This window comes from Lygodium microphyllum, chromosome 5 (genome assembly GCF_053477565.2).
Source record: "Lygodium microphyllum isolate KBCC chromosome 5, Lygodium_microphyllum_v1.1.10, whole genome shotgun sequence".
NCBI lineage: Eukaryota > Viridiplantae > Streptophyta > Polypodiopsida > Schizaeales > Lygodiaceae > Lygodium > Lygodium microphyllum.
In genome coordinates, this window is record NC_141139.1 from 32,013,979 (window position 1) to 32,029,430 (window position 15,452).

Here is a 15,452-nt window from a genome sequence, read left to right on the forward strand (position 1 = left end):
TTGATGATGGAGAAGGAACTTGGAAGGGTTGAGAAGTTAAGGGAGGAGAGAGCTTGAGAGAGCAAGAGAGATGGAGAGCTTGAAAGGAGTAGGAGGGGTGGAGGACTTGAAAGGATGAATGAGATGGAGGAGAGGGAGAGATTTTTATAGAAAGAGAGTACTTTAGGGTTTAGGGGTTTTCGAGGGGGGGGGGAGCGGGATTTGCTACAGACCTTCACGTGACTTCATGGTAAAACCTGTCACGAGGCACAAAAAGGCATAGCGGAATGGCACACGAGATATATCAATAAGGAATCTTTGTATTCGTGATATCAAAAGGTACAACATTGAGGCACATCTCAGGACTACACCCTCGTGACGCCGCACAGATAAGGGTTCACCACTGAGCATAGGGAATCACACGTAGAGTGGAAACCAAGCTGAGCTTAGAGTCACAACTACTCCCTATATAGGTGTTTCTCGCTCCTACGCCATGGTATAGCTACAAAGCCCGTACCCTTACACTCACCCCCGCTTAATGAATTGATGTCCTCAGTAATTAAGGGCGGTTTCTTGACTCATTTCGGGGTCTTAACACAGCTTAATGAATTGATGTCCTCAGTAATTAACGACTGACTCCTTAGTGGGTTCTTAACGCAACCTTTTCCATCAAGCTGGTCAGTGTCTGTTGCACTACGACTTGGGGGTCTTCAGTCAGCTTATGCTATCAAGCTGGCCAGGGTCTACCCATCTAGACTTAGTTCTTTTATTGTTTTTTCATTCCAATCCATCCTCGACTCAATTACATTTGAGGAGTGGAGGCTTCATAGTCCTAACTTGAGGTAGCTTGGTGCTTATGACTTTGCATACCAAGCTTTGTAGACACAATCCCAAGTTGTCGCGATGTTGTGGTCAAGGCGTGGTGGCGCGGTTGTTGCCATGTTGTGCCATGCCTTAAGGGAGACAGTCCGCTGAGTTGCTCCTTACACCGGACCTCCCTTTCTTCGTGCCGTCGCCTTGGGCCTTGGCGACTTGGGTCTCTTGGTTCGTTTGCCAAGACGCTTTGCCCTCATCGCCAAGTCAAGTACTTGGGTTGTTTTCTTTGACCTCTTTACCGGATCTTTCTGTTGAGCTAAAATATGCATTACTTGCTGATTAGCCTCTTAAACAACCCCAAAACACACTAAAAATGCTCTTTTAGAGTAAAACCCTAAAACGGGGAGCAGTTCGAGAGAGTTCAGTGGAAACCCTAAAACGGGGAGCGGTACGAGAAAGTTTAGTGGAAACCCTAATTTTTGGGGCGCCCTTCCACATCTATAAATAGACAAGCTGCCCCCATTCAGCCATCATCCTTGTTTGCAGGTTACACCAGCCCACACACCCTCTGCTGTTGTTGGTGCCCAATTTCCAACCTGCAACCCGCCTCCATCTGCTGTCCAGCCATCATCGACTACAGCCACATCATCTTCAGCCTATCCATTGCTGTAGGCGATAGCTCTCAGCTACTGGCGATTGCTCCAAACTGTCCCAGACTGTTGTTCAGCCTGTTGTCCATCATCTCCAGGGTCAACCAGCCTGCGTTTTCAGCATTGCAGGCCTTGACACTCTCAAACACTGTTTCAGCCTATTGTTTACAACAGACTGTGCACAGTTTCCAGCCCCCGATCGGTGGTACACTGCTGCGTTTACTAGTTTCCAGCCTCCAGACTGCTGCATTTTGGTGACCAGCCTGCTGCCATTCACTATTCAGCACTCCTACACTCCGACTGGTGGTCACAGACTTGAGATCCGTCTTCGGTGGACGTCACACTCCGACATTGCTCTACCCTTGAGCACACTGTACACTCTTACATTCATTTACAGTATTCATTCACTTCAAAGTTGTGCTCTCTCTCCCTTCTTCTATTTGTGTTTGAGTTTTGAGTTTTGCGTTTAGGGTTTGAGTTTTGAGTTTTGCGTTTAGGGTTTGAGTTTTGCCCTCTGTGTCTGTGTCTATGTCTGTGTCTGTATCTTTGCCTTTGTGTTTCTGTCGCGGTTGTACACTCTGCGTGTCCTAAGTGCAAACCCTAGCAGTCTTCTTAACACTTTCTTGCTTGCTTTGTACTTAGACAAGCTGGTTGGTTCACCTTGCCTTCTCGCACGGAAGGTGCGGTCTCGGTGCATGGCACCTCTTTGGCTCTCCTTAACCTCATTTGGAGTTGAGATTCTTGGTGGAGAATGGACTAAGTCGTCACACTTAGACCGGGTTTTGGGTTGCAGAAGTAGAGGTATCCTTGAGGCTCTTGGGGTGACGCCCATTTGGGTTGTGCTTCGTGTGTCACGGATCCATAAGATCAGAATGACAACTCCTTGCACTGCTTGCGGCCTAAATGCCGAGATCTCAATCTTTGTTAGCATTAAGTATAGTCCCAACAACGGGTTCCATAGTCCAAAGGCATTCACCTTAAGAGTGAGTTGGAGAGTTCTCCAAGGCTCAACTAGCAAGGTCCCCTTCATGGCACTAAGTTACATTGGCTGGTTCATATTGCAAGCACTCCCTCATGCTCTCCCTCCTTTGAGGCTTTGTCCTCTTACTCCTTTTCAAGCTCAGAAGGGTTTGCCTCTTCGGGCTCAAAGGCGTAGCCAATGACTCCATTGCTGAAGTGCACTTGGTTCTTTCTTTGATCTGATTTGGCTGGGATGGGATGTGGCCTTGGAGTAAAAGCTGGGGTTGCTTCATCCTCAGCCACAAGTTGAGTTTGGGGGGTTTTGGAGGCATCTTCATTCTCATCTCTCATCCTAGCTCTATTGGCCTGCCTCCGTTTCTTAGCGTTTGGTTTCGCCTTCTCTTCATCTCATTCTCATTCCTTTTCTCCTCTATCTTTTGCTCTTTTTCTTCCTTCTTGTCTTCTATCTTTTCTTCTTTGGCCTTCCTGCCTTGCTCTATCTTTTCTTGCTCTTCTTGTTCTAGCCTAGCTTCTTCCTTTGGCTTCCTATCTCTCCATACTTGTTCTTTCAACTTGCTTTTTTTGTCTTTTTCTTCTTGCTCAATCTTTTTTCCAACTTTCTTCTTCTTGTTTTCTTCTACTTGTTTTCTTTTTCCTATCATGGTCTAGCTTCTTTTCTTCTTCTAGCTTCTTCCTAGCTAACTCGACTTGTTCTTCTATCTCTGTTCTTCTATTTTCTTGTCTCATCTTTTCCTTGGTCTTCTCTATGGCTCCATCTAGCAAATCTCTTTCTTCTTCTTTCCTATCATCTTCTTCTATCTCATCCCATATTTTCATGATTCTCTCCTTCAACTCTTTTCCTAGCCTATTATCATTGAGCTGCAAGGGTTTTTGGTTGATTCTTGTTGTTGGGGTTGTTGGGGTCGAGGTGTTCCAAGATCTGGGTTGAGCTCATTCTCCCCCTCTTTTTCATTCTTCTCTTCTAACTCCTCTCTCTTTTCTTTTTCTTCACCTATATCATCATCTAAAGTAGGAGTATTGGTTCCATGTGGCGGATGCCCTGCCCCGAGTGCTTTCGCCCTTCCATTCTCATCTTCTAACTCTATCTCTTCATCTACTTCTTCATCAAAGGCATCCTGTGCCTCGCAAGAGGGTGCCAACTTGGCCTCACCCTCAATCTTAATGGGTAGAGGTGTCCCAAGATCAGTATCGAGCTCATCCTCCCCCTTCTCTTTTTTTAACACTGGTTCTTCAACCAAATAGGCTGCAACTCTTGGGTACGGTGGTTCATCCCTCTGACATGTCCACCTTGCTTCCTCTTCTTTTCTGTATCCTAACTCCATCATAATATTTTCTACCTTTGAACTCACATCCATTTTCCATCCTTCTCTCTTCACATAATATTCCATCATTTCTTCTTCTTCTGGAACTTCTTCGGTTTGGCATTCTTCGGGATAGGGGTAGTCGGTGTAGAGGTATTCTCCTTCCGGGTGGTAGTCGATGGGAACATCTTCAAGGTAGCAGTATCCATCTCCTTCTTCATGAGGGTATTTATGGTCGAAATATTGATCTTCATGGTAGCCTTCAGGGTAGTAGTCTTCCAGGTAGTAGTCGGGGTAGTAGCCGTTGGCTTCTTCTTCGGGGCGAGGTGTTCCAGGATCAATGTCGAGCTCATCCTCCCCCTTGTCTTCATCTTCATCTTCGTCCGACCATATTTCTTCTTCTTCTTTCACCCGTTTTTGCTTCTCTTGGCTCTTTGGTTCTTCTTTGGTTGACTTCGCTCCATTTTTCAGCTCTTGGACTCTTTCAGCCCGCATCTGCTTCAAGTATGGTTCGGCCCTCTTTTTGGCTTCTTCAGATTTCAGAGGCAGTTTCCCAATCCCACCTTAGTATGATTTTCTCTTGTAGCTCCATGTTGAGGTCTCGGCCGTCTTCACTTGCCACAGTTTGGCTCTCTCTCGCACCATGATCAACTGGTAGTCGACCTCTTCCAGGTCTTCGTCCAACTCTTCAATTTTCTCTTCGAGATCATCCAACACATCGACTCCTTGTTGGGTCTTCCTTAGCATCTTGATGGTCTTCCTTGTTTGCTCAATCATTTTGAGCCATAGCTCTTTCTTCTTGTATGTGATTTTGAGCCAGTGACATAGCTCATCTTCCTCTTCAAAGAAAGTGTCCTCCCACAGCCTCAACTCTTTCCAAGACATTTTTGAATGGTATGCCGCACGTTCTTATCACGCCACGGTTCCCTCTCAACTTTATTGGCACATCAGATTCTCTTCCAAATTTCAGCAGAAAACTCGCCCGGAGGGTGTCACGACGTGGTGCGTCACGCCATGTCATGTCGCGTCGTGTCGTGTCAAACAGGGTCGTGTCGCATCATGTCGGGGCCGGGTCGCGTCGTGTCATGTCGAGGTCATCGCGTCGCGTTGCAAGACGTGTTATGGTAGGATCTCCTCCAAGCCGATCAAAGTTGAACCATGTGATCAAAGCAAACATATTGAGATTAGATACGGAGAAGACTTGGATCCAACCCCCCTCCCCCCATGGCATGAGGATGGCACACTACCAGACCCACTTCCTTCAGGTATCTAAGAATGGTTCCATCAACCGACCTAGTTACATGGATACATTGCGCCCAGTTATTGGTCAAATCCACACCTCATCCCACCACCTGATGATTAAGACAAGTAGATGAAAGGGCATGTAGACTAAGAAATGGATATACCCACTATGCAACACAGAGTCAGAGACAGAGGAACACTACATCTGTCGATGCACGGTATATTATGATATGCAAGGCAAATACCACTATCTGTTTCGAGAGGGTTTTGAATACTTGAGACGAATCTATTGGCTTTCTCACTCACACCTACACTCACAGAGGAGTGTCAATGATCAATAGGACATTAGGGCACTTTTTACTCTCAGTACGAGAGATTTATTCCCCCAGACTTATTGTCTTATTTAGTATGTGCTTATGTCACACACTTACGGGCACTTATCGTGTTCGAGTGTGAACACCCCCTACAACCCTAAGGTTTAAGGGTTGTACTTTGTACTTTTTGATTACACTCTTTCAGTCTATTATATTGGGTGTCGTGCTTCACTCTCCACACTGTCTGTTGCACTCTAAGCTGAACTTCGATCCTCTCTCTCACATTTGGTATCACAGCTAAGGCTCTGCACAGATCAGCTCTGCTCAGCTCACAGGAGTCCCTATTCGATACAAAGCTGCCCCCTGTCCACTATCAGCTCTAGGAGCTGCCCTACTCCTGCTCAACAGTCTGTGCCCTCCTACAAGGTCTCAAGGATGCCCCGCGAGCTACTCCAGATAACCCTCCACCAGTTTGGCTACAACGCCAGTGCCGCCCTATCCAACGCCTACTGGCGACTTCGCCTGCACCAGCTGCCTGCCACCTCGTCTGGGAGCACCACCAATCGTTTGTGACTCCTGCCCTGCGCCATTTCGACCCTACGTCTTCAGCCCATCCGCTTGCCCAACGCCGCCCCCTACACCCAACCAAGACGCCGCCCACTACGCCCGACCAGGCCACCGCCCACTGCACTCGCTTGTGCTACCTATCTGAGCAGCCCGCCACGTGGTTTGTGCCGCCCCTGCCTATGACGCGCTTGGTTTGTGCCGCCAATGCTACCCTCTGTCATCCTCGCCTGAGCTCCTACGGCCTACACCTGCTACCTTCAACTCGACATTTCAGAGTTTTTTTTTTTATCTTTTTACTCCAGATTCATCTCTGGAAAAGGACCTTTTGCCCAACAAGTACAACAGTCTGGATACGTGTCTGGGACACGGTTGATGCAAATTTCTTGTGAAATTTATCAAAAATTTTGGGGCTTTTAAGGTTTTTGAAGACATTGCACATGTATTGCAATCTCAGTCAGTGATAGACTATTTTGGACAATTTTGGGGCAAGAAATTTTGGGGTTTTTACTCATACAGTGTTGTTGAACACTGAATGCACCTTGGACTGCGTGCATTATAGACAGTTTTGACAGAGTGTACCTCACTGTATTAATTGCAGCAAGCTATTTGCTGTAGTTTCTGGAAATTTTGAGATTTCCAGTTTGGTCAAGCTTAGACATTGCTCTTTTGCTTCTTTTGGCATTGATTATCATGGCAAATCAGGGAAGTGATGTCTTTACCTATGTATCCAAGGAGGACAAATTGGATGGTAACAATTACTCACTTTGGTCCTTCATGATGAAGAATGCACTTGTTGCGAAAAATCTTTGGGACTATGTCAATGGAGAAGAAGTTAGGCCCCGAAGTTGTGGCTCCATCTACTCCTCCTCCAAGAGAACGTGGACAACGGGCACCTCAGCTTGTTCAACCTACTCCACTTCAGCCACTTTCCCAAAGATTAGCAACTCAAAAAGCATGGGATACACGAGATGCACAGGCTTTGTCGCTGATTGCATTGGCAATTCAGCGGTCCATCATCCCCCACATTCGTTCAACAGCTCCTTCACGAGAAGCTTGGCTAACTTTGGAGTAGATGTTTGCTGATAAGAATGAGGCTCGCATCTCTTTCTTAAAGAAAGAGCTAGAGACATTGAAGATGAATGAGGGTGATTCTATGCAGGATCACTTGAACAAAATTCAAGACTTGCATGAGCAACTTATGAATGTCGATGAGTACTATTCAGATGCACAGATGATATCTACTACATTGAACTCATTACCTCCTTCATACTTGGCTTTTCATATGGCCTTAAACCTCACCATGAGGATTGCCACACAGCTGATTATTTTTCTTCGATTAGTCAGTTTGCTTCTAGAAGAGGAGCAAACAAGAAGAAATAGTGGTATGGATGTCATAGCCTCTAAGTAGGCTTTTATGGCTAGACAGAAGGGCAAAGGTAGCCAAGTAAAGAATGCTCTGTAGAGTTCTAGGACTTCTGGCACCTCATAGGGAAGTAAAAAAACAAGGGGGCACGCAAGCCAAAAATGAAAAATGCCATTATTGCAAGAAGCCAAGCTACTACATCACTGAGTGTAGAAAGCGCATTGCCAAGGAGAAGAAGAAGGATTCATGAATCTCTCTTTCTGATGCTCCTTCCACTACTACTGAGTCTGCGTCTTTTGTTGTAGACAAGGACTATTGCTTTTACACATGCAATTATGACACTTCTTAGGCTAATCGAGAATTTAGCTCTACTGAGGATGCACGCACTTGGTTTTCTGACAATGGTGCTTCTAGGCACATCACATCTCACAGAGATTTATTTGCTTCTATTGGTGCTTCTCTAGTTAGCAAGTCTGTACAGCGTGCCAACAATGCATCATACCCTCTTAGAGGTATTGGGGAGATTGTGCTCATAGCCATTTATGGCTCTATTCTCCACCTACAGGAGGCTTTGTTTGTGTCCGGTATAAAGAAGAATCTGCTCTCTATTTTTTCTTTGGCACATTGTGAATTACAGGCCACATTTGATGATGACAGATGCATGGTGAGAGACAAGGAATGCATGACTTTGGTCTTGACTGGCACTTTATGTCATGGGTTATATAAGTTGGATGCTCTTTCAATTGATCAGTCAACATACTTGGCATCCACTCTTACTCTTGCTATGATACAGGCAGAGTTCTGGCATGCTCGCATGGTGCATGTGAACTTTGGTAGCTTGATACTCTTACAGCATACACACATGCTAGATGGATTACCTCTTTTGGAGAGACCTCCTGAGGACTTGTACGAAGGATATATTTTGGGAAAAATGCATCATTTCCCTGTGATGTTGCTTTTAGAGCCACAGCCAAGTTACAATTAGTACATTCAAATATATATGGGCCTATGCAGACAAAGTCATTGGGAGGATGTTACTATTTTGTGACTTTTATTGATGATTTTACTCGATTCTGATGGGTCTACTCTTTGGTGAAAAAGTTAGAAGTGTATGATGCATTCTTAGCTTTTGTTGCACTTGTTGAGAACCAATCTGGTTGTAAAATTAAGACTCTCCATTCGGACCGAGGGAGGGGATATATGTTCTCTATGCTGAATTCTTTTTTGAAGCAGAAGAGCATTGTTCATCAATTCACTATTGCTTATACTCCACAACAGAAATGGGGTTGCAGAGAGGAAGAATCGGTCACTCGTGGAGATGGCCAGATGTATGCTAAAAGCAAAGAGCTTGCCACACAATTTTTGGATGGAAGCCGTTATGTGTGCTTGCCATGTTTTGAACGGATGCCCCACCAAAGCATTAAATAAAATTACACGTTTTGAGGCTTGGAACAGCTGGAAACCTTCTGTAGTACCTTTGGGTATCTTGCATATGCACACATTCCCCAGGTACTCAGAAAAAAGTTGGATAACAAGACTTTGTGGGATATAGTAGTGAGAGCAAAGGCTACAGACTCTATGATCCTGTCTCTAAAAAGGTGTTTGTCAATAGGGATATACTCTGATGAAAAATCAGAATTATCCCTTGCAAGTTTAGGCACATATCAGGCTGCCCCCTCCTCTTTGATGGCAGTCTCCCTACTCCAAGCAACACCTCATCATCCGTGCGTTTGCAGACTCAAAGGATTCTTCAGTCGTCTCCCTGCTCCAAGGAATCCTTCATGCTAGGGCACCCTTGTATCAGATTCAATTCATTACTTTATCTCATTCATCTGAGTTTCTCTTCTCTTCTCATTGTTTGCCGTATACACTGTGTGTTTCTCCTTGCAAACCATATTGTCTCTCAGGTTGCTTAGTCCTTTCTTGATATGGTATCAGAGCATACTTGTTATTCTTGACAATGGGCAGCAAGGTCCATGTCCTAATGGCTCTTTGCTAAGATCAGAAACTCAATGGTGAGAACTACAGTTTCTAGAGTCTTATGACCTGGCAAAACTTGTGACTAAGCTCAATCTGAGAAATTGCAATTGGAGAAGCCCCAAGCACATTGGGACAAGCTGAACACTCACATTCGCTCATTCATCTTCCTCTCTTGTACACTAGCAATCATTGCTCACATGACACATATCACAGTTTGCAAATAGATATGGCTGCATTGGGAGCAGCTATATAATTGGAAAATGCCTATGGAGCAAGAGTCTCTGTACGTGCACATGAAGGATCGTATTGACAAACTCCAGAAATTGCCTTTCTAGCATTGAGAAACTCTTCAAATGGTGATTCTCAATGCTAGAAAGGCAATCTCTTCAAAGGACATGGCAATGAGTCTTTTGTCACACCTACCACCCTGTTTCAGTGATTTATACTCTTCTTTAATCACTTTGAGACATGCCAATAGGAAAGCTAGTTCCTATGGTTTTGGATCAAAAAGATAGGTCTAGATCTAGAATCCTCCAAGAGGAAATTTGCAAGCTCTTACATGTCAAAACGCAAATAACAAAAAGAAAGGTAAGGAGAAAAAAAAAGAATAACAAGACCAAGAAGGAGGACACCACTTGGCATAAATGTGGCAAGACAAGTCATTGGAAGAAGGATTGCATAGAAAATAACAAAAAGGAAGACGAGAAGGAGAAGAACAAGGACTCCAAGCCTTCCAGTACTCCCTTGATGCACCATCTCTCACTTTGAGACACTTAGAGATTGACAAAGTCTTTAGGATGGACCTCGCCCAACTATACTCCAAGAGAACGATGGCTTTCTACAAAGAGCATCTTCTCCATACTACAAATGATGGATTTATCTTCACATCAATTAGAGATTGAGACTAGCAGATGTAGATCTATACCACCAAAGAAACACATATATCAAATATGTCAACTAGAGCTAAAGACAAAGGAGTTCTATGTTTGTCACTGCCCAACATAGTATGAGATTTGAGACCGCTTCCGTTGTCTCTTTAGAGACAAATTTGGACCACTATCTAGAGTCATGGATTTTACTAACTAGCGAATCCTTGACATTTTTCTCCTTGAGATATGACAACTTCATGAGACACTCCTCAAGAGTACAACTCTAAGGCACCAAGACCCTATCCAAAGGCAACTTACACATTTCTTCATCGCGAGGGAGACTCAAGAGGCCTTAGAGTAGACAAAGTCTCAGTCCACATAGAGGAGGATCATCAAAGGGACTCTGACACTGCCACAGCCTACACATACACCACATACACAAGGGATTTTGATTGATCAAGCTATCCAGCTTGGCCAATCCAGATGTCCTACACCCTGATATAGACACTAGCAGCACATCCATATGTGGATCTAGGAGATTATTGCTCGAGCTAGGGCTGGGCCTGTATACCACATGAGATTGTAACACCTAGAGCTTTCTTTACCAGCTAGAGTTTTGTTGTTTAGCGTTAGCTTACAGCTTTTAACATTGTATCTTCATGCAAATGATTATAGCTCATAGGTCATTTTTGCCTTCTAAGAACATCAATCTCTCTCTCTCTCTCTCTCTCTCTCTCTCTCTCTCTCTCTCTCTCTCCAAGAGTCATCACAAATAGACTAAACAAATGGCAAGAAACTGTCGAACGCCACGAGACCAAATCATTTCTGGGGAGAATGGTAGGGAGGATGGCCGCACACTGCTCTCTCTCTCTCTCTCTCTCTCTCTCTATACATACATACATGCATACATACATACATACATATGTATGTACATAGAAGTATAATTACATATTACACATATACACTGGATAGACGCACGAGGGTCATTATGCAGTGATATGGATCGTCTTAGACATTCCGCAGCTTGTCATATGAGTTTCACGCTCATCTTCGGTTTGCCATAATGGATAACCTGGGTTTCAGATACATCTGCCCCCCCGCCATTTTGCCTCGTAGGCTGCTTTGACCACGCGTATACGATAATACAGCTTCATTTCCTTCTTTCTTTCTTTTCTTGTGTCTATGTGTGTACCTGCAAGGTGAAATGATCGATGCGCTGAGAAATCCACTTGGCATCTTGAGTGAGATACGAGCTTCTGCTGGAAGCCCCTGGAGCGTCAATTCTGTCAAGAAGGGAGCTTCTGAAGAAGGGGGGGAGGGCACGAGCCGGTGGCGTCAGGAGGAACAACACTACAGCCAGCCCAGCAAAGCAGGGAGCCGCCATGGATACACGGTCACATCATCATACTGCCAGTAGGCTATACATGATTTGAGTCCCACATGCCTCTGCCGAGCTTCTTTCGCTTTTCTATTGTGGCAACATTTTCTCTCTCTGGAAAATTACCAAAATATCCCTGAAATTTCCACATTTACGAAAACACATCCAACATACCCTCAAAATTTCCAAAATGCCCTTGGAATAAAGTCAATTCAAAGAAGAAAGAGGCATACATTTTCTATATCCCCTAGTTAGATGGTAGGAACAAACGAGGTTAATTTCTCTCTACTTGATTGAACTCATTCATTCAATGGTGATTATTGTTCAAGGCACTCAAAGGTAGTTGGAGAATAGGTAAATTTTAAAGCAATTTACAAAAATTGTACAAGTTATTTTTCTATTTTTAATATTTGGGAGGTATTTTAGGAATTTTCACAAATTTTACATATTTTTGTTTTTTTGGTTAAAACATATATATTAGAGCAAAGAATTTACAACACCCACTATCTAAAGTCAAACAAAAGCCAAAGATCTACCACATCTAGAGGAAGAGGATAAAGAGTCAATATTGTGATTTGGATAAGAGCTAAGTTATTTTTAAAAGATAGATGCAAGAAATAGTATGTGACAATATAAGTAAAAGAAGGAGAATTATTAATAAGCATTGAACGCAAATGGAGGTGAATAAGAAGACAAAAAGGACCATTGAAAGATTTCAATCACAAACATCCACTAATATGGTTATGACCATGTAATTTTAAGAGCATTAATTGCAGCCATCCTAGAAGAAGGCAAAGAGAACATGGCACTAACAGAGCATGAGTGGCATTAACAGTTATGATATGGGGAGTGGTGCACTAAAGAGCTTTCAGTAGCTTTGACATGTGGCACCTCCCTGCTTCCCACATGCATCTAAGGGGATAGCCATCCAAGCAAAAGGTGAGCAAGAGCTCTCCTGATGCCATCAATATTGACTACTTAGAAGTCCTTTGAGCTCACTCTATTGATCATGCAGAAGCGAAAAAAGCCATGTAAGGAGATCTATAGCCACATAATAAGCAACCTTTTCTAACTATGCTTGCAAATCAAACTAGGACATAAACCTTCATATTAATTATGAAATAACAATTTAAATCCTCTGGACATACACCCATCAATAATATCTACTACTAAGTGCCTTATAAAAATCAATAATATGTGACACTAGTACGCCTCTAAAATAAATATTCCTAGTGTAACCAAAAAATATAAATAAATATAAGATGATCAAATATAGTTTGAATGCTCAAACTAGCACTGTGAGCATATCCTTCACATGTCTCTACATATCATTAATCGAGTCTAACCACAAATAAAATTACTACGAGAATTAATAACATAAATCATTTTTGTGAACACTAAAATATAAATTAACAACAGTAGTTGGTCACAAAAGTAAATATCAAACGGTACTCCATATGCACCCAACTATGAAAGAGAGTACTAGTAAGAACTCTTAACATACGTAATGTTAAATTTCCTAGTGTCTAAACTCGGGACGTACATGTTGGTGGAGTTGCTCATGACACAAGAGTGACTATCACTCTCAAAAAAAGCATAGATGTTCTGTTCAACTTTCTACCCAAGGGAGAACTATCTAAGTCTGTCATCTCCTTAAGAACATGCCCTAATGTGTAGAGGAGCACTACTTAAGCCCATTGCCCCTCTAGCAATAAAACTATTACCTCCTAAGAACAATGGTTTAAGGTCTCATCAAGATATCAAGACTTTGTTAGTAGATGGGTGAATGCTATGAATGTTGTTGTGGAAGCCTCTAATGATTATGACAAGAGGAGGGGTGCCATTGGAAGAGAGATGTCAGTTAGTATATGTTAATTTAGAACTATCATTTTTGCTAGTGTTATACCTATTGATCTCTCTCTTCAACATCTCTTACAAGAGTTTAGAGATTACCTTCAAGTTTAGCAGCTCATAGTTCTAAAGGCCTCAAGATACAGTTGAGGGTCACCTCAGATTTGTTTGATGATGATCACACCAAGTTTTTACTTCAATAATCTAAAGGCCAAAGGTAATGTGAGACTATTGTAGGTTTCAAATATCCTTAAGGATGTGTCACAAAGGTAGCAATGATGCAACTGGCAAAGTCTTCAAGGGTCATTTTGGCTCTAGAGATGCTAACTACGATGACATGTTGATGATCTGCTTAAAAGTAATGGATATGAGTCTACCTCTATATTGGACTCACTAAATTGACAAGCCATTCTCCAAGGATGAGATTAAGTTTATAATTTGAATACAGAAAACAACAAGTCTCCTATCCTAAGGGCCTATGTGTGGAATTCTTGAAGTTATGTGGAAATGCCATGCTCCTTCATCACTTTAGAAGAGGTTAGATTCTTGCTTCAGTTAATGGAGGCCTTGTTAAGTTGACACCAAAAAGCATCGTGAGTCACCTTGGAGGCTACTCACTATGCTCAATGTTGCCTATAAGGGCATGGTGAAGACACTAGCTTTGCAAATTAAGTTTATGCTACCCAAGTTTCGCCATTCTAGATAGTATGATTTTGTGTACGGCAAAAGAATCCATGATTCCATATTAACCTAAGTCTAGCTATTGACATTGTTGATACCTCCAAATGTGACTTTGCCTTGGTCAACATGGACTTTGAGAGAGCCTATTATTGATAAGTTGGAATTTCGTAATTGGTTTAATCAAATGGCTATGATTCGGTACCAATTTCCATTTAATGATATCAATGATATTTAAAGAATGCCTCCTCTAGATTGTATATCGGTGAATTGCTTTGAACTTTGAGCTCCAAAGATCAATCTTATAGCACAATTATTCAAATATGACAACTCCAATATGGTTCAATCTAATCAATAATCCTTTCAGGCATTGATGCAAGTCTACAATGACTTTTCCAAATTATATGGATCTAAGATAAGCAAAAGCAAAATAGAGTGGCTATTGATAAACTGCTACAAAGATAGCTTACCATGATTCTATACTACATAAATTGATGTTGGTGAAGCATTCGGGTAGCTTGGCTACCCCCATGAAGTAGCACTTGCATTTGCATTTGGAGAAAATGGGAAAATTTTGGATAAATTTAGTTGTCTTACCCCTTTCTTTGGCTAGTAAAATGGTGGTTGTCAAAGCAATCCTCTCTCCCAATACTATTTTTATGAGTGGTGCCTTGCCCTTCTCAAAGAGTTATTGGAAGCAAAAACAAGATATTCAAGGCTTTGTTTGAATGTTTAATAGGTGAGAATTTATTGGCTCACCATCATGTTTGCCAAGTCTAATGGAGGTCTAGGACTAGAAAACTTACAAGAAAAGGCTCTTAGGCTTTCTTTGTCTTGGTTCAAGAGAATGGAGGTTGATTAACCTTGGCCTTTATATTGAGTATACATTTGCCAATGCTTGTATTCCAGGTTGCACTTGGAAGGATCTATAGCGGTTACATGTAGCCTTTTTTGACTCTATCTCCCTTAAGGCATGCACATCAAAATTTGCCTTTAGGCTCCTTAAGGCATGGAGAGCTCTTTATTTCTCAATGCAAGTGAGGTGGGGTTGTGAATGGTAAGGGTGATGTTCCATTTGATTAGTATATATGGCTTTTCTCACCTATATTTGAAGAGGGCCAGACCTAAATTAAGGAGGACCCTTGTTTATCTAAGAGGATTCACAATAAAGGGCTACAATGATGGTCGACTACTAGGATCTTGAACGGTTTCTTCCTACCCACAAGGAGATTCCCCTCAAGTTTGGGCTATCTTGTAAAAGGAAGGGGGTTGGCTTGCCACAGTCTTTGCCCATTTGAGTGATTATTGGCCCATGGCTCAATGTAAGGTGGACAAAACCCCACAAAGTTTTGGATCACCACAAAAGGTAAGTCCTTGATTTACATGTAACGCATGTAAGGAATTTGAAGTAGTGAGAAGTAGCACACATCTAAAGAGCACGGAAGCATGAAAGGCTAAGTTTCCATTTGCTAAGCTAAAGATC

At 42.7% G+C, this 15,452-nt stretch overlaps 1 protein-coding gene across 1 annotated transcript in view; it reads right to left on the minus strand.

Moving 5' to 3' along the window:
- The window catches only part of LOC148035659 (putative serine protease EDA2), a 185,661-nt gene extending 174,130 nt beyond the window's left edge, over window positions 1–11,531 (minus strand). The window contains exon 1 of the mRNA XM_087677664.1: window positions 11,255–11,531. Coding sequence (XP_087533790.1) covers window positions 11,255–11,446 — 192 coding nt within the window. The 5' untranslated portion in view covers window positions 11,447–11,531. The remainder of the gene's footprint in view (window positions 1–11,254) is intronic.
- Between the last annotated feature and the right edge of the window lie 3,921 nt (window positions 11,532–15,452).